At 37.0% G+C, this 20,335-nt stretch overlaps 1 protein-coding gene across 3 annotated transcripts in view; it reads right to left on the bottom strand.

Annotated features, from left to right (window-relative positions):
* Window positions 1-20,335, bottom strand: part of LOC111603878 (protein outspread) — an 81,175-nt gene that overhangs the window by 24,085 nt on the left and 36,755 nt on the right. For 2 of the 3 annotated variants that reach the window (XM_023321689.2, XM_023321690.2), the window contains exon 2: window positions 8,998-9,078. In XM_023321689.2, the coding sequence (XP_023177457.2) occupies window positions 8,998-9,078 (81 nt within the window). Of the gene's footprint in view, window positions 1-8,997; window positions 9,079-11,302; window positions 11,324-20,335 lie in introns of all 3 variants that reach the window. The other variant, XM_023321691.2, reaches the window with a different exon arrangement.

Raw genomic sequence — 20,335 nt, forward strand, 5'->3', positions numbered from 1 at the left:
AATGTGTCAGTCAAATCAGTAGTCGATTTCTATTGGATCGGCTGACTATTGTTCTGAAAGTTCACGATATTTGCGGTCACACCTCCGTTGGGCTGTCAATTAGACTATGGACCGATGCGACCTTAGATCTTAGCTCAGCATATTTACTTACTTAATTGTGGGCATTGGACATGGGATACGCGAGTGCAGCTGCATCTCGAGGCGCCTCTCTCGAGTTACTCACCTGAAAAGGTAAAATGAAAAGAGCCATTAATAACTTACATAGCTGCAAGATGTGGGCCCAAAAGCCAAGCAGAACAGAACACTTCCTCATTGCCAAGAGCCGCCTAATCTTACAAGCCATTAAAAACAAGCACAGAATCCAGGCCCGAGACCTCGCGCCGCCTTTCCAATGCCCTGGCATGCTGCAGCTCGCTGGCATAATGAATTGTCAATCATTATGTAATCTTCGAGTAAAAAATGATGCAGCAGGTTTTTCTTATTCTTTCTGTTTTTGTTTTTATTTTACTTTTGTTTTTGTTTTTGTTTTCGTTTTGGGCCCGTTCTCTTTGGCAGCTGTAATGCGTGGGCAGCACAAAATTTAGACAGAAACACAGATATACATCCGAGCCGTGGAGCCTACGTTTTTAGATCTTTTGCCGTGGCATGCGGCGCTATGCCAGCTCTCGAGGAAATGTTAGACCATCATTTATAAGACAGACAGCCAGAGCAACTTTAGCATCAGCATCAGCTGCAGCTTCAGCCAGTTTACAGTTTACAGTTTCTCTCTGCGGCATACCGATAAAACATAGCGCCAGCGCCTGCTTACCACACATCCAACGAGCCCCAAAATGATGAATGCCACAATTAGGCATCATAAATTGAGCTCGTTTGAACTAAAACATACTCTGATGTGGATATAAAGTTATGGAAATGCTGGGCAAATATATTAATATTGGCTCTTAGAGAGATTGTCAAACAAATCGAATTACTTGAATAATATTTAAATATTTAAATATTATAATATTTGAATATACAATTCCAGGCACACTCATTAGTGGTCTGAAAGGTGAAAGACTAATGGCAAAAGGCGAAGAAGAAAGAAGCGCCTGCCGTCCTCGTCCTGGTCTTCGTTCAAGTCTAAGTCTAATTCATATTCTAAGACAACTATGAGTGTAACTTTAACACTACTGTAAAACTATTAATTTTTTTATTTAAACAGGGTATTGTGCAGTCGTTTTCACCACTCGTGTTGTGCTCTCAAGCACCATGCGATTGTGTCAGGTTGGTCTAGCCATAAATAGTACTCTGATGCTGATAAGATTTGGCTGATATGCAGAGATACTATACGTATAGTCCGCAGTTGCTCGGTTTTATTTAGGTTGCTTGAAAAAAGACGATTTTATTAGAAAAACATCGGAATAATAAAAGAGATTAGCAAACATAGTTCAGTTAGATTTGCAACTAAGAATTAAAAACTTTTCCGAAGATTGTTGATGAGCTAGATCCCCTTTAGATTTCAAATCAGAATAGGTCTAGGATGTCGGAGATATAATATGAGCTGTGAGTGTAGAGCAGCTGTACAGTAAATTTAACAGGTGAAAACTGGGGACAAAAAGACGTTTCATAAAGAGACCCATAAAAAATATATGATTTTAAAAATTATATTTACAATATTCAAAAGTGCAACTATTGCTTTCAGATTAAAAATCTACAGAAAATCATAATTTGATTATTGATCTATTGTGACTCTATTTACATCTTGATTATTTAGATATAAGATATAATATATAAGAGTAACTAAACCTAGCCAATATGCTCTTTTAGCTTGGTAATGGAAAACCATGCTATTAGCTTGGGCAAACGCTAAGTGTTCAAAGTCTTGTTATAGTAATTATATGTACGCGTTTATACAACAATTGCGCTGTCAATCAGCAGAAGTATGAATTATGTCATCGGCAGAGCGCTGTAGATTTGTAAAGCGATTTCGCAAATTGATAATTCCCCCCGGCCCCTGGTTGGCAGTTGAAGTGCATTTGTCAAAACAGCTTCCGCTCGACTATTAACTTGTCAGTGGGCATTTTGGCATTTGTGCAGCTATTGCAACAGCCCAACAACAAGCGGGCCAAGTGACCAATGCCTCAATAGAGTACGCCTCTACGATTGTGCCATGTGCTAAATACCACATCCAAATACGTACACAAAGTAGCCGGATGTCATTAGCATTTGGCAACAATTTGTACCCAAAGGTTGCAAAAGCAAACAAGCAGACAGAACACATGTTATAAAAACATGACAACCACAAAGCAATAACAAATTGTATAATGTAAAGTAATAATAAAAGTATTCAAAAATTATTTATGTTATGACAAGTTGTTCTATTTTCATATGGCGTCAAGTCTGGCAAGCATTTTGCTAGGCTTCTTCCGAGTATCTTTAACCACATGTTATGAGGCCAATTTTAATGAAAAAATTTTAAGAATTTAATAAACATTACTTCTATTTTATTTGCAAGCTCAAATCACTTTGAAAGTCTTTTATAATAATATTGAAAATATATCGAAAAATAAAATATAAATATACACCAAATTTAGTATATATATAATATTTCATAAATAATTTATTAAATAATTTTTTAAATAATTATTATAAATAATATTTATTAAAATTTACAAATATAATATTTATATTTATAAAATCATATAGATATTTTTAAAATTTTAAAAAATTTTCAATTGGCATTCAAAGCATTGCAGGGTATCTGCCGACTTGACTCGAGATGAATATATGCTTAGAATATATATATACATATATGATTTAAAATAATTACAGCATCAAAATGCAGTAGCAAAAGCAAACCCAGCTACATTCAGTACTTACATTTATTAAAACCAATTAGTTTTAAGATACCCTGTATTGTGTTCACATGCAAGTAGTCACATGTTCTTTTCAATGCGCACAATACAGTTGGTCACGTCTCTTAGGTCTTCGTTTTTGTGCAACGTTAATCGCTAGCTCGCTCTCTCGCTCTCTCATTCTTTGTGTGACAGTTCGTCAAAGTGACAACAGTTACCTTCCCAGTTAATCTACCCGCTTCCCCACGCACCTGACCACAGCCGACTTGCCCCGTTGACCAGCAACAATGACGGCGTGGAAACCGAATACGTGGCTCCAAGTCAACGTCATCCACGTTTAACGTGGAATTTTTCGTCAGCCTTCCGTTTATGTAATGGAAAACACAAGAGGAAAAACTGTCAGCCGCATGCGAACTGGACGCGTTGTTGTCATCTTGAAATATGACTATAAACAATACGACGATGCTGCATGCTTGCGTCAGACTCTGGATAGAGTTGTGCTCTATGTGACTGACAGCCGGGACTCGACTAGACTCGACTCAGTTGCCAATGCCAAGCGATTGCTCTTGTCTGACTTTGGTTTTCTGTGTTGCTGTTGAGGCAGTTAAATATTACTGAATACCGTTAAGCGCAGGCAAAGCAATTAATTAACACATATCCGAGTCCACCCACGAGCTGCCCCCATTTGGCGCATAATAAGGCAACTGTGGGCTAATTCGCAGTCGAGTTTCTGTCATGAATTTGCATATTAATTCCAGTTTTTATTTATGAATGAAAGCCAAGATAACTATAGAGAAGTTTCCTTCTATATTAGCATAGATGCACATGGGTATATTCACATCGTATCTTAGCCAAGGTCGGTTCAGGTTCATGCATCGGCTTCGTGTTCCATTCCACTCGTAGCAGCCGCCATTGCAGTTCAGCCAAGATGTATTCGCATGTTATTCTAATTGCAATTTATTAGCAACGGGGCACAAAGCCACATACTCAGACAAACTGAGGGCGAGAGAGAAAGAGAGAGAAACAGGCAACATACTATAGACTGACAGAGCGACAGACAGTCAATCAGTCAAGCACTCTGCGTCATGCTGTCAAAGCTTCTATATGCAAATTAGTTGTATGTGCTTAACCCACTTGCAGCTTTTGAATTGCAAACGGCAAAAAATCATGTTTGAAAAAATGTATATATATATGATATAGTATTTGCATATATTAACAACATTGTTTCATAAGAAAGAAACAAACTCGAATTTTATATATAAATGATGAAAATCATTGGAAAACTTATCTTGAGTAAGTTGATTAAAGATACAAATTTGGGGTATAATAAATATAAAGTACAATTATAAATCAAATCTTAACTCTCACTTTAAATATAAGTAGAACAGAAGTCGGGCATTGGGAAAGCCAACATACCCTATCACATTGATATATCGTTTTTTTTTTTGACAGATGTATGCTAGTTTAAGGCTATAGCTTACATCAATTTATATTCATCTCTTTTTATTTTTAGCTTATAAAAGAAATAAGTATGTTCTAGAAGGGACTGACTGACTAGCATATACCCGAGTTGAATCTTAAATTAAAAAAATAATACCTTCTCTATATCATTCTTGTTTTTAAATAAAGATATCACTTTTAAGTCGAAATAAATAGATTAAACAAATAACATTGCATTTGAGTTCATTAACAATTCATTAATTGCATTTCCTATGCTCCACCTACGTGCATCAACATTTCATTTCGTTCCGTTCTGTTCCAGTTGGCACGCCCACGTGCGGTCGCCAGTCTGAACTCTGGCGAAACGTGAAATTCCATTTTGTTACGCTGCCCGCTGGCCGCTAACCGCTGTCTTTGCCGTCATGCTGAAACTGTTATTAGCGTCTAATGAATTTGTTTACGTTATTTGGAGATTTTAGTTGTAATATCCATTTATAAGTTCAGCATAGATACATCCAATCTCTGTCTCTCTTTCTGCTATTTCTCTCTGACGCATAATTAGTTTTTCCAATCACTTAACAGGAAATTAAGACAACTCACTGTGGGCGTATCGTTAAATAGCCGAAATGGCCCCTATCGCATAATCGTTAAGCTTTTTATAGTGAATTCTGCCATCAAGAAGACTATAAACTGTAGGCAGCAATCCCGAGATCCCGAGGAGGACAACAGCAATCACGACAGCAACAACAACAGTAAAAGCAACAACAACAACAACAACAACGGCAACATAATACGCAACATTTTGTGTAATTTTCGTAACGCAAACCATTTCCTTAATAAAGGTAAGTCATTCCCCGCCAGAGACAGCGGCTAGGAAAGACGCTGCGCTAATGCGTGCATAATTTTTAATAAATATTTCAAGATCTTGAAATGGCTGCAGGTCAACCTAGACTCCGGCTGGGCCGGACCACGGAGCTGTGCGGACAGCACAAACGCTTCCTGGTTTAATTATAAGATATTCGCACAGCGGCCCCTCGTGGGCTTCCAGCTTGTCAATCAACAACATTTCTGGACAGTGGCCAAGATGATTGTGATTATCATCTGCTGCATTGCTCGAACCGGCGACCGCACGCGGCTGCTGCCAGGCCGATTGCCTAGCCAAACACTTCCGTTTCGCCGGTCTTTTTCATTGGAGGCCATTGAACTCCTTCAGGGGCTGGGCATTGCTTTGGTTTTGGTTATCCTTCACAGCAGGCCGACAGGCGGGCAGGCAGACGGGCTTGCTGCAAGCCTAGCCTCAGCCCCGAAGCCGTCTCCACATTGGCTTATCGGCTGCTGCTCAGTCAGCGCTTATGTTGCCCACGTGTTGTGTCTCCGTTCGTCCGCCCGTCCGTCCGTGCGTCTGTCTTTCCGTTCTGGCCTGCTCGGCAGGTTTTCACAAATGAAAATTGTGCACTTTGTATGCAGAAAACTTGGCGCGCCGATAAAAATCTACATAATTCTGAGCTGTACGTTTTATAGCCGTTTCCTAGCGCGTTAATAAATGCAACAGACGATGCAGAGGAAAGCCGAAGGTAAGCCTGTATGTGTAGCTGCGCTGTAGCTATGTCTGTAACCTGTTGCCGCCAGCTGCTGCTGCGAGAGCCATAAAGGGCCATGCCCACAAGGTTCCAATGCACTCGAAAGTGTAATCATTATCAAGTTAAATGATAAATTATCTGCACCAAATTACACCATTTAAGTTGTCAAAGGAAATTATGAGGAATTATGCATGCGAAATTTTTAGTGCACAATATATTGCTCTCAATTTATCTTATTGTTAAAGCGACTTTTTTGTAAACTGAGATTCATGTTGATTTAAAACATTGCCAGAGATTCCACAAAGAGCCAGGGTTGCCAACAACATGCAAATTCAATTTGTTTTAATGGCACTCAACAGCCGATTGGAGATTTGTTCCCTTTCAAAAGCCTTAAAGGCTTCAGAGTGCTTAAAGAGTTTGATATATATTTAATGAAATATATCTTAAAAATTACAATTTTTCCACTTTTTTCTATGACGAATAGGGAAGGAATTTCAAGGGAATAAGTCAGTGAAAATATGCGAAAAGAGGTTTCATATGCTATAAATAATGTATAATAAAATGAGTGATCTCTTCTGGATCTAGGAATTATCTTAAATCAAAAGTTTTAATATATATTATAGAACAGTTTTATACCCTGAACATATTGACAATGGGAAATCAGTGTATAATGCTGTTGTCAAAATGTATATAACCGACAAAAGGAGGCGGGGCAGACTCCTTTAAGGTATATATAGAAAAGTGTATAAAGTATATACATTCTTCTTTTTAAGAGTCGTAATTGAGTTTTCAATCGCATTAAATTTGATTTTAATTATAGATTTAGCTAATAATTGATTAAAACAAAAATTTTTAAATATTGAGTGACCTAAAGAGTCAAGAAGAACCAGCATAATAAATTCAACTGAAAACTGAAAATTCAACAAGGACATACCCGTAGACATTATTCTGCATTCCAAATTCATTTTCTATCGATATTTAATTGCCAGAACATAAATAAGTAATTCGTTAAACACTGCTCAGGTTTTGTGAACTCGAAAACCTAATTACTTTTGCCACCAAAGAGAAAGCCCTGGGCATATTGAACAAGTTTCCAAACAAATAGCTTCTGGCCTTTGCAAAAAAAAAATTTCAGTTCAGGTTTGAGGTGCGGGCACATAGACTGAATAAATAATATCCGAAAGAGTGGTGCTGCATAGGCTGGCTAAAACAAATTGGCTGCACCTACAGCTGTAAACTGTGAAATGCTATAATTGCTCAAATGCAGACAGCAAATTACGGCTCGAAGGGTTTGGCGAATGGATCAAGAAACGGATCAACAAAGACAAACATAACAAAACGTAGTAGGTCACCCAGAGCTGGAAGCCATATTCATATTCGATAGTAGCCAAAAATATATAGATAAATCGATTCCTTTTCCGCACCTGACCGACCGAACGGGATTGCTGTGTGTTGAGTTTCTCAAACAATTTCACTACTCACATGAAAATTCCTAGCCACACCCATCGAAATCACTTGTTTGTCGTTAAGAGAGGATAGAGAGGGGAGAGAGAGCGTAGCACACATCCGGTTGATACGCTGAATGTGAATCTATGCAGCAATTGTTAATTAAATACCTGTCCAGCCATTAAAAAACATACGTAAATTTATGTTGTTAACAAGGAAATGCGCAATGCGCATGAACACACTTTTATTATTATCGTCGTCGTCGTCGTCGTCGACGTTGACGTTGCTTTGGCTGCAGTGGACACTTGTCCATTTCTAGAAAGCCCCCACTAGTTCTGCCTCCTACCCGCCCCAAGCCAAGTCGACAACGCTGGCCAGGCATTTGCATACAAGTATTTCGCGGCCTTAACGATGCGCTGAGTGCCGTCACGTCGCTACGTCATTCGCTAATTGGTCGAGATACGAATCGGCTGGAGAGGAATAGGCGTTGCCTGGTCCAGACCAGCAGCCGCAGTAACAGCAGCTGCTGTAGTACCGGGTACGGGTTTTGGTTGCCAGTGTCAGGGCCAGTGGCACTTTCTTTAATCGACCGGGCCGTGCTGTCAAATATTCGCTCAAGTGCTTTTGTCCCGCCAAGGCGAACAATTTGCTCTATGCAACGTTTGCTGCACGATAGACAATTGCAAATTTGGGAAAGTGAGCAGCCAATCGATCAGTCGCATATTTTTGTGCTTTGATTTCCGACTCAAGTCTAGTTCAAGAATTTCATAGGAATTCAACTGAGAAAGAAATTTGAACTTTTGCACTTGAGTCTAAATTTCTATCTACAAATTATATAAACGAGTCTCCTTCTCACTCGTTTAGAGTTTGTTTCACTTCTGCTAGAGGTAGAAACCCTCTCAGAGGTCGCAGTTGAAATTGTTGTTGATACTGAATGCTCTACCAATAAAAGTAAGTCTAAGTCGAAGTATACATTGATATATTTATGATCTGAGCATACAACACAAATACTTGTTTTACGAGTCAGCTTTTTAAGGCTGCAAATGTACTCCAGAAACATGAATTGAATGTAGTAACTAATTAATAAGAAAATATAATATTTATATAAAATGTGTATATATATTGAATACATATGTTTATGTCAACTACTGTCTGCAGCGTATAATAATTTCGCAAAAAAGAAACACATTTTTTATACGAAGTTAAGTTTGACATTTTCTTAAATCACTTTATCTTGCTGAAGTAATATGGAGAACAAGTGTTATTTTTAGTTCTCATATAATATTAAATAAATTTGGGGCTTATAAATATTACATATAGAATTGCTTATATCGCGTATAACAATAGACGTGTCCAAGTCTCATTACGAAATCAATTCTGTCATTAAGTTCTATAATAGAGTCGATTATTATTGTTTAAGAGCTAAGTTACTAATGAGTATGCGGATATATACAGACATGCCTATATCTACGCGGCTAATGATACTATACTATATATACTCAATAGACGATTCGTGATCAAAAAACTTTAATCGCCCTTAACGGGGCTTAAAATGCTCAACGCGCAAAAGCTCGTCATATGGTTCTCTTCCTGCACAAAAGATTTAGTTGCTGGTTATCTTCAGAGTAGCAAATGTTTTGTTCGCTATTCACAATATATTCTTAGGTAATCAACATTTAAATCAATCTTAAACTCACCTTAGTTCTATACAATGGATTCGAGAAGTCCCAATCTGGTGCCACAAACAAGTAGCCACATTTGGACACCTTGCGTGATGCCTGAAAGCGGAAACAAATGATCATTAATTATCAAATACAATAAAAATATAATTTGTTTACTGAAAGTGGAATTGAATGATTCACTATAAACGCACACATGCTAAAAGAAAACTGTAAGCTTAAGAAGTGAAGTTAATAATCTTAAGGTCAACTCGAATCCTTTCTTACCATGGAATCTATTGCTATTCATGGCAATATATAAGTATGAGTTGCTGGTTCTATGACTAATGCTAATAAAATGCACCAGAGTTAATTATGTGTGAAGTGTTTCAGCAATTTTGGGGCTCAGCAAATATCATTTAAGGCACACACGCTTAACGTATTTATGACAAATAGTTAAAAATTCTTATAGCTCGCCGACTTTGCTGGGGCGTGGGGCTCTGCTGACAGCTCTTGGTAATTTGCACGCGTCGCCCAACAAACAATAAACGACAATTGCGTTGCCTTAAGCTAGTTTTATCATTGATCGCTTGTCGCGCCAGTCGCAGGCTTGTGTTGATTCCTCAAGTACACGTTAGGTAAAACCCTCGATAACACTGTCAAGAAATGGCCAAGACGGCATGGCAGGGTATGCTGAGATGTAGGTTACTCTACCCTAACTGAGATTTAAAGCGAACAGATAAATATATGATTGTGCCCACTTGACGAGAAGTATGTAAATATAAACCAAAATTTGAATGAGTTTGTTTTATATTACAGAGAGAAACATATATAAACAAATTTGAAAAAATTGAAATATGTTTATGTAATCAGACGAAATATAAATATAAAATTGCATATGCTTGAATGAGTTTAAAATTGTTATTAAAATATTATTTAATGTTAAATATAAAGTTTTGTCAGAATATATTAAAAGCAGAACATATATGCGTGTGTTTTCGATTTGTACTTCATATGAATAAACGAATATCAATTGTTTTTAATTTGTATTGATTCTTAAGCATAATTAACCTACTTAATACACATTATAATAAAAGAGGTTTTTTAATAATATAGAGCATATTTAAAACTAGTGTATTATAGTACATTATCTCATTTGTGAAAGAAAACCTTTTGTGTCTTATTTTAATAAGCAATTGAAACTCTTTTGTGTTCGCAACAATTCTTCAATTAAAAGAAATTGCATTCTACATTATTAAAGAATATTTTTAAATTCAGATGTTTTTCCACCTGTTTCAATTTAATTTTGAATATTGAAATTTTACTGCTGTCTTTTTTTGTAAATGTTGGGGTTAGATTTTGTAAAGTTGAGTAAAGTCTTGAAGTGTTTAATATATACATATATAAGCATTTTTTTGTATATACTTAAATAAATTCTAATTGCAATAAAGAACACACAGTTTTCGAGATAGATTTACCAAATTTTTCACTAATCATTCTTAGCTTATCATTTGATCAGATATGTATATAAATATCTATATATTGTACATACAATTAAGGGGAAATTTATATATATTGTGCATCGAAGTCACTTGCATTCAAATCAACTTTAAAGGCTATACAGTAAGGGAATATGCCTTGTCCAATATTTGATGCTTTTCTATATGGTGTCCTCTGAATTATCCCAATTACAGTTCATCATCGTCAATTCATAAAGTGCAAATATTTCACAAAGGTTTATGAAAGTGGAGTCAAGTTGCATTTCTATGTTAAATTTTTCTTGACCATTTTTCAGTATATATATTTGCTTTCTTAAAATATAAGATATTGTTATATCTAATTTATTTTGTTGCGATAAATTTCCCGAGTTACTTTAAGAAAATTCTGATCTGATTTTAACAAATATCTTTTATTTTACAAATAACAAATTTATACAACTTTTATTTATCACAAACGCAGATATTACTTTAATCCTTTCCTGAGAAATTTACAAACTTTGACTTAGTCTGAAACAGTTAATGAATTCCATTTGCCAAAAACTATTTTCAGCTATAACAAATTTCTACTACTTCAAGATTGAATCACTAGGTGGTGGTCTATAATTTATATAAATACAAGATTACAAGATTTTAAATTTTCTACATGTTTTCAATTGTTGTAAAAAGTAACCTTTTAAATTTAATTAAATTTAAACAAAAATGTTTTGGTGTTTGCTACGATTTTTTAAATATGAACAACAAACTTGATGTTATCGTGCAGCTAAATGATGGAATATGTCAAATGCTAATTCACTGAAAACAACAACAACAACAACAACCATGGAAAGCTTAAATATAGTACTTACTGTGTCTGCCAGAGACGCGAACTGTTGCGCAAGCGTGCAGATACAGATATAAAATGCATTCGATTAGTATTAGAGTACAATATATATATATAGATGAATACATACATAAATGTATGTATATATTAAGAGGAAGGTTGGTCGTGGATAATCATGATGCATGACATTAAGCCAGCCGAGCGATGACATTCAAGTGTCGAGCATTGCGAGATGAGCAAAACAAGCCAAACAAAAATTTCAATTGCGGCCAACTTGTTTTCGATTAATTTGATAACGAGCTTCGGCATCGAGTTTGTTTTTTCTGTGTGACTGACTGCAAAATGTCAAATCAGAAACGAAAATCACGTTTTCGTTTTGAAGTCGGCCTAGTCATTAACGGAGATTCGGCTCTGCTCATAAATTTGAGGTGTTGCTGAAAAATTTCACTTTTCCATGTGCGGCACAGCAGCTGCGGCTAATGCCGATTGAAAAATAAACAATTTGCGGCACACACACACACACACAGTCTAATACATAAGAGGAGTACACACATGCTATATATATATGTAGTATATATATTTATATAGATATATGAGCTTTGCGAGCGACTCACGAGAGACTCACGCACATGTGAACGTGTCCAACTCCAAATCAAATCTGTAGCCAAACTTGCGACTTGCTTGTGGAAAGTTGTTTGCTTTTGTTGTTGTTGTTGTTGTCTCTTTTAACTCAATTTGAGTCTGGAATTGCTGTTTGTTTGCTTGCTTTGTTTGTTTATACCTGTGTGTATTTTTAATGTTGTTAAGCTTCAAGCCAAGCAACCAAAGCGATTCCCAACAACAACAACAGATGCAAAGACTTAATCATTATTAACCGCAAATACCGCAGAAGCAACAAGTTTGATCAACCTCTTACATCTGTATGTACATATATACACTGCTAATAATACCTACATCGAGTACAGTAAATGAAGTCTTCAAGGCGGCAGATGATACAAACTAATTTTTGTTCCCTTTGCTAACCACATAACACTCGGAATATGATTGCAAAGTTTCAATGCTAAAACTATTGATAAAATCAAACTTTTCTATTTAAAAATTCCAGGAGAAAATCGCATACCGAATTTTTTGTTTAATTTTAAGTTGAATTGATAAGAGTCCAGTAGATAAAAGACTTATCAAATGGACATTATCGAAAAAAAAATGAATGTTGGCGACAAACTGATAGCAAGCAGTGTACCTAAATTTGCTTCTTTTTCTTTTAATTGAACAGGTGAGCAAATCAATAATTGATTTTCTAGAACTTTCTAAACACTGCAAAAATCAAGTCAAGTGAATCAGTTTCTAAGTATTGAGTAACATAAAAAATACAATATTATTCAAGGCAAAGTAAATAGTATTTAAATTCGTAAAATAATTGGATTGAAGCTCGTTTAAATCTCATTAAGCCAAAGCTTAGCTTATCTATCCTATTCATTTGCCTATTTCACAAATGTCTAATGTCCTAGCTACATTTGAAATCGAAAAATGATTTTTATCTGATTTAATTTTCTATGTAGAAATATGTGAGAATTCTTTCTATAATGTTAATCGCCTGGTTGTACCTAAAATTTTTTATATTTAAAAAAAAGAAGCTTTCATTAAACGGCAATCAAATAATTTTAAGAGCAGATAAATTATTTTTAGTTTCGCTTCAGTTACTGGAGGTTAGCTGGCTGGGTTAAAGATTAATTTTGTAATTATGGACAAATTGCAATTACGAATTGTATTTAATATCGATGTACACCAGGACTAAGATTTGCTTAATTTAATATCGTTTTGCCTCCATACATGCGTCCCTCGTAGCAAGTGCACACTTTTCTGGTAAGTCTTATCTCGGTTAATGTAATTGAAATCTCAACTTGCCATCGATAAGCTGTCATTCGCAGATGCGAAGCCTATTTTCACATGAGAAAAGTGTTTATACATTCATTATAATAGGTTTACAAGTGGAGCCCCTTAAATGCGGCAATAAGTGAGCCGCTACATGGTCGCACGAAATTGATGCATGAATGAAACTTTTCGATTTCGGAATCGAATTTTTGCTGCACGTGTGGTCGGCGGGTCTGGCAACTGACGATAAAAAAATGAAAAAATACAAAATACAGAAAAAAAAAAGCAGCCTTATAATTAATGTGCGAGAACAACTTTCCAACGATCAATGACGCGGCAGCCGTTGTGACTGCGATCGTCATCTCCGGCATGAAGCCGACCATGACTCGAAATAAAAATGAAAGTGCTCGACCCGCCAGCTGTTGATCAAGGGCCACTGTCGGTTATTAGCCGCGATTTAACCGATGGCAGCTAATCTGGCCACATTCATAAGTACCACACATGTAACCCGAAACGTCTGCATTCGCGGCTATGATGGGATATGATTAATAAGTTTCGCACGCTTACTTATTGAGCGCCCCGCCGGGCCACGTAGAAAGTAGTATCTGACAAATCTTTAAAAAACAAAACGGTCCACCGACCAATAAACAAACAGGTTGATCGCCATCGATTTCGAGGTCGCCCTCCATGCAGCATAGGAATTACGCATCGGATGCACATAAATATGTATTTTTATGCCTGAGGCCACATTGAACATGTATAAAATAAAGGGCTTAAATGATTTACTAAAAACGCAAGACATCCGGTATATATGCATATAAGTTCCTCATCTATTAGTCTATTTGTTTCAAGAGACTTGGTAAATACTAAAATTTTAAAGGGTATTCAGACTATTTAGCAACAATCTTTAATCGATGTGTTTCCAAATCTGATCTGGCATAAAAACTTTATTTATTGAAAATGTGTTATGTAATGTCAAATAATGTAATGTATACCTATAAGGGTTTTCATTTATTAGGAGTGAAAATAAAAACTGGGCAGATACAATTTTAACTATTTATTATTAAGCATTTATTCCAAATGCTAATTGAACAATTGCAAAATTAAGTTAAAGAAGTAATTTTTCGATAGTATTAGAGTTACAAATAAATTTGTTTATATATCGAAAATAGATCAAATCCTACAAACCCAAAGTGAAACGAGGAACATTTAAGATTTTCGAATAACTCAAGCAATAAATGTTTAAATTTGAGTGATGCTTATATAAAATATTATTAAATAAATATTGTATTTTTATAGCAATATTGATATCGATTATTTATAGCAATATTATCAATCGATTTTTCACGTGAAAATACACACCATACCCTCTTAAAAGGAGAAAGTTTAGAGTTCAGTTATATTTATTAAAGAAATTGCATAAAAATAGCAATTATAAACGTCGCATTAGTCTCACACATTTGGTGTGAGCTGTCAGTTATACCCGCTGCAGTTTCAAGGGTATACAAATCGAAAGCTCAAAAGAAATCGAAAGCGAATGAGAATTGGAATGGGAATGCGAGCCAAGCATCAAGTGCAACAATCGAATGAACCGATGTGTGGATGTGAATATACAGCGAAGTGGCAAAGTAATGGCACGCCATGGCACCGACTACACTGCACTGCACTGCACGGCACGACACGACACGGCTAGTCGCAATGAGTGAATCGAGTGACCAACATCAGACGCGAAATGAAAGCGAATGTCGTCGATGCAATGCGCTCGCTCTCCGTGGTCGTTGCCCCGCAGTGCGATACAGTTCAAGCTCCATTAAAAAAATATAAAATGCGGAGCACTGAGAGCGCCTCGCCTTGTACCCCGGGCGGTGCGTGGCGCTGAAGATCGTTTGTCTGATGCCGATCGATAAATCGCTTGACCAGTTCTTCTGCCTGCCCAGAATATTGTCCCTCCACTGTGCACTTGCTCCAAGTTTTCGGCACTTTTTGTTGTCTTTCCACGCATTGTCCCATCGCACAGGGCGTGCCCATTGTGTAACATGCGAAACAAGACAACAACAGCAACAAAAAACATGACTTTAGGCACCATCAACTGGCAGCTCGGGTCGCAGAGCATTTTCACTTTCGTTAGCGATGTGAAGCAACTGCATCTGCCCGACAGAGAGATGATGAAGCAACAACCAGATGTTGTGCTATTATCGTAAAGCTCGTTATGGCAAAAGGGTGCACAGCCCTACAAAGATGAGGTTAGATTGTATAGACACGTCCGACTGCCGCCGTTCAAGAGAAACTCCTCGCCGTCAGCAGAGATCTATTCTGTGTACCAGCTCCATAGACTATTGTAATATTCTTCTAAGCTTCCCCATGCCCCAAGTTTTCCCCAGCTATAGCCACACAAAGGCAGCGCGGCTATTGTAGTGCAATGGGCGTATAGGGAAAATAATTGAAACTTTACTTTACATTCCGTTGAAAAATGTAAAATGTAAAATGTAAAAAGCGAACAGCGAAGAGCTCATTGCTGGCCACACACAAAGGATGGAAAATGCGTTCGGTATTGTTTGAGCTATTACAATAGCAGAGTTGTCAAAAATTGATTTTCTAATGGAAATTGTGGAGTCGCTTAGACAATGATAATAAAAACAATGGCCAAAACAAAACAAAAAAAAAAACAGACAGCATTTCACACTTGACGAAATACCAGAGACCAAAAGAGAGCCAAACTGTTTGAATCGGATTCGAGGTGCTATAGGTCTTATAGGTAGCTCTATGCGTATAGCTATTGTACAATCATGATTGTTGTTTTTAGTTGTTGTTGTTATTGTTATTATTGTTGTTGTTGCGGTTATTGTCTGTCGCTGTCGTCTCTTCATTTATGCCATTTGAAAGTTGGCATTTGGAATCGACGTTTTGGCTGGTGGCTGGTGGCTGGTGGCTGGGGCTGGTGGAAAATCGTGCACATGAGCCTTGGCAAGTAAAAGTAAAAATCACCTCAACTGTTTTATTGTTTGACTGGTTGGATTGTTTCTCTGAATTTGGGCGCCACATGTGTTTTGTGTTTGCATTTGATTTTTATTTTCAAAAGACCCACGTGAGCTGGCTAGGAGTTGGAGACGGAGACGGAGTCGGAGGCGGCGGAGTCAAAGTCTCTTTTGGTTTTTGGCGTTTTGGCGTTTTGGCTCTTGGAATAGATAGATAGGCATCGCAGGTCGTGCCTGGCAACGACGACGGGCGACGACTCATACAGGCATACATATTACAATTCATTTAGAAATGCATTTAAAAATACATAAAATACTTTGGCGGCGCTGTGCTCCAAGTGCATAAAACGAAAGTGAATAAAATGCAAAATGCAAAATGCAAAATGAAAAGGAAAGTTTTGTAATCGCAAAGTGTGACCAAGTTGGCAAATGGATTTCCATTTGGCCAGACAGTTACTAACATTACAAATTTATTATAATTGATTATGTTCAGTGGGGCGTGAGTAATGCGAGATCCAAAGAAAACTCGCAGAAATGGTGAACGTGAACTGTTTGCTAAATTTAAGGCCACACTGTATCTCGTTCGTTTTAAAGACTTTTTGGGTAATGGATTACATTCAAATGGATTTCCAATTAGCCCGACAGTTGTTTAAATTACAAATTTATTATTCAATGAAGCGTGACGAATGCGAAATTCATCGAAAGCTTGCAATTAGTTTCACCTGCGTAGCAATCGCATTAGTCGAAAATACGGTCACACTGCAACTCTTTGAAGAATCTGGAGTATTGAATATTGAATCATGATCATTAACATTAAAATGGTTGTATATTTAAAAATCGATTTGCTATTGAACATTTTGGTAATATCTTTAGCTGAAAATAAGGTATTAATGTTCGCTTTTGAACTCTTTTTGAAGCATGATAATTCACATTTAAGTTGTATACTTCAAACACATATGTAATTGGGTGGCAAGAAATAAGCATGATAATGCTCATGAATTGGAATATTAAACTGTTACATTAAAAATAGATAGGAAAATTCTATTTCATAATTATTTTATTACATATTCCGCTACAACTACGGTCACACACTACCAAAAAAGTTTTTGAGTGCTATCGAAGCATATTCTGAAGTTTTTTGCAACAAAATTTAAACTTGATCAATGAAATTGTAGTTTACGCTTACAATCTATTGAGAAGTGGCTTGTTTGTTAACATTTTCTATTGAAAATACGGTCACACAGCATGAGTATAGTTTAAGAATGCTGTCTTAAGTGCACTACACAGACTTTTCGTGAAGTATTGAAGCATAATAGAGCACATTAATGTGATATATTTTAAATCGATCGAAAATGGGATATTCATTTGACAAATTCTGCCAAAAATATGGTCACATTGCACCTGTTTAGTTTTTTAAAGCGTTCCCTTTGTCACTTTGTGTGACATATCGAAGCACGATCATTCATATTAAAGCTTTCTGTTTAAACCCGAGCGGCATAAATATTGTTTGCTTTGTTGGTAAATCAATCAGCATTTTTAATGACTGTTGCACAACGCTTATCCGCAAAAGGACCACCCGCACAAAAAGTGGTAAGGCAGTACAAATTAATCATGTTTACTTCGAAACAGCCAAGAGACAGCAGACAACAGACAGCAGACAACAGACAACAAGACATCATACAATCAAAGTCCGTAAATAAACAACAAAATTGTTGCTTGCCCTTGTGTGTCAAATCCATCATTAAATGTCAACGCTTCGGGGGGCTCATGCGAAAGTTGGATGAGTTTTGGAAAACGGAAAATCGAGTTGGTTCATCGAAAAAGGTCAACAACTCATTGCCAATTAAACAGCATAACAAGGCGGTTAGCGGTCCAAGGCATAAACGGTGCTCGTCAAATATATTACACTAAATTATAATAAACAGAGGAAAATTTATGCTGAAAATATGAAATATGGTGGGTTAACAGCGGACTTATGCCGCATCTATTTATAAATATTTAGGTGCTGTTATCATGAACTCGAATCTACTTTGTGACGTCTTTGCTAAGCACACATGATTAAAAAGATAGCATGGCCGGTGCAGAGGAAAAGTTAAAAAGTCAAAAAGTACATAGAGTCACGCAACAAGTAAATGAAATTGAATTGAGGGTGCGACATTAAGATACCCTGTTAAAAAGAGGACTATATAGAATAAAGTTAAGTTTTTACTTGATTTTATTAACTTATTTATTTATTAGCTGAGTCGTTATTATAAATTATTGAATTGTTTATGAAGACAAAGCATTATCCAAGAGAAAAACAGAGAAGAGATAAGAAGAGAAAGCATGGAAAGAAGAGATTAAGTTACTTTCGGAAAGAATTAATTTATTATAAATATTTAAAAATTAATTTTTAATATTCTTTATATTTTCTTTAATATAAATTTATAGAAACAAAGAGGAATATTGTCTAATAAGCCATTGCACGTTATGTAGACTTCAGAGAAACCAGTATACCCTTTTCTATTCAGGCATTTGCAATGGCTACAGGGTATAGAAATAATTGCGCGACAGCATAAATTTTCGCGAGACAGTCAAAGGCATAGCTACTTTCGTTTTCAACGTAAGGACGGAGCAGGAAAAGCGGCTAAACTGCGTTCATACGACAGTCGAGAAATGGCAACGAACCTTCGATAGGCAAAGTCAAGTCTTGCACATAAATTTCGCAGCGATCGATCTGTGGGCATGTAAGGGGCAGAGCGAGGGGCGATTCGGGCCGAGCCGGGGCCACAGCCGAGCTCAAATGCAATGCGCTTGCTGCGATGAAGATCAATGATTATCAACGTCAGCTGCAGCTGCAACTGCCTTGTTGACACTAAGTGAAAGTGAACATGATGGGACCACGTCGCCGATGTCGATGCCGGCATCATCGTCATCGTCATTGTCATCGTCATCGTCATCGTTGTCGATTCATGATCGTTCAATGCTTCAAGGAGTTTTGAAGTCTTAAATCACTGCACAAGCATTTAGTGTGCAATTCCATCCCAGTTTAAACGCTTTTCTCTGTTTTCAAAGCAATATTTGGCTATTTGTATGCATTGTAAGGTTTTGCTTAATTTTATTACTCTTGAGTAAGTTTTTCATTTAACTTTCAGTTGTAGCTTGATAAGTGGCCAAATCTATTCGGCTTAACTAACTTATCTATTACCAAATACCAAGCTATTAGTCTCTCCGTCCTTGGCACAAATTGTGGCTACTTAGAGATAGTAGGTATATCGCTGGGGCCGACATAGATAAGCATTATGAATGGAATTATTGCCGGACGCTCCTAGTGAAAAGGCAGCTTACCTGTAAAAGAGACAAGAAGAAAACAAAATTAGTTGGAGGCCTTAATGAATGAATGGAGAGTACGACGGGCGATGGAAATAGGCGGCCAACGGATCGTCCGACCATGTTGAAAAACTGGCACAAATGTCTTTATTTGAAGCACAACCCAAAAAGGTTCGTTTCGGCCGCCTAATACCCGCACAAACATGGCCCGGTCGGCTTTGTTGCTGTAATTACAAAATTGGCTGCCGCGTCTACAACGAAAGCTAAGCCTTCCCTGGCGGCCAACCCGCCAACCCGCCAAGCCGCCATGCCGCCATGCCGCCATTTTTATAAATTTTATGAATGAAACCAAATGCACAAGTCGGCCCAGAGTCTATTTATGGATGCGGCATGACTATATCGGCTCGGATAGGATTTCACATTTCATTCACTATAAAATCGATTGATCAATTAGCGGGAATCGAAAAGTGGAACAACGGTCACTCGCACGCCCGCTCGCTCGCTCGCTTGGCCCGTGTCGGCTTCTAGCATGACTACAACTTTATACTACGCCTCGTCTCGGATCTTTCCTAAATAAATGCTCAAAAATGGCCCCACAAACTTTAAGTGCACTCATAATCATAAAAAATATGCCTTTTGAACTCCATTCTTTTGCAAGATTGCGCATTTACCTTCTGGTCGTGGGGAAGAGAGAGAGAGTGAGAGAGATACAGAGAGGGAAAGAGTAAAAAGCAGTCATAACCACTAACAGGTCGCCAATCTGGGCATAGCTGTAACATTACCTGTTCTGCTCGCATTCGCAGCTATTGTGAAACAAGAGTTTGCTGAATAAGTTAGAAGTGAATTGGCCAGAACTATGTTAACTCTGAGCATTAAATATGAGTAACAAATTTAAATAAAAC

This window comes from Drosophila hydei, unplaced genomic scaffold (genome assembly GCF_003285905.1).
Source record: "Drosophila hydei strain 15085-1641.00,03,60 unplaced genomic scaffold, DhydRS2 tig00000149-arrow-pilon, whole genome shotgun sequence".
Classification (NCBI taxonomy): Eukaryota; Metazoa; Arthropoda; class Insecta; order Diptera; family Drosophilidae; genus Drosophila; species Drosophila hydei.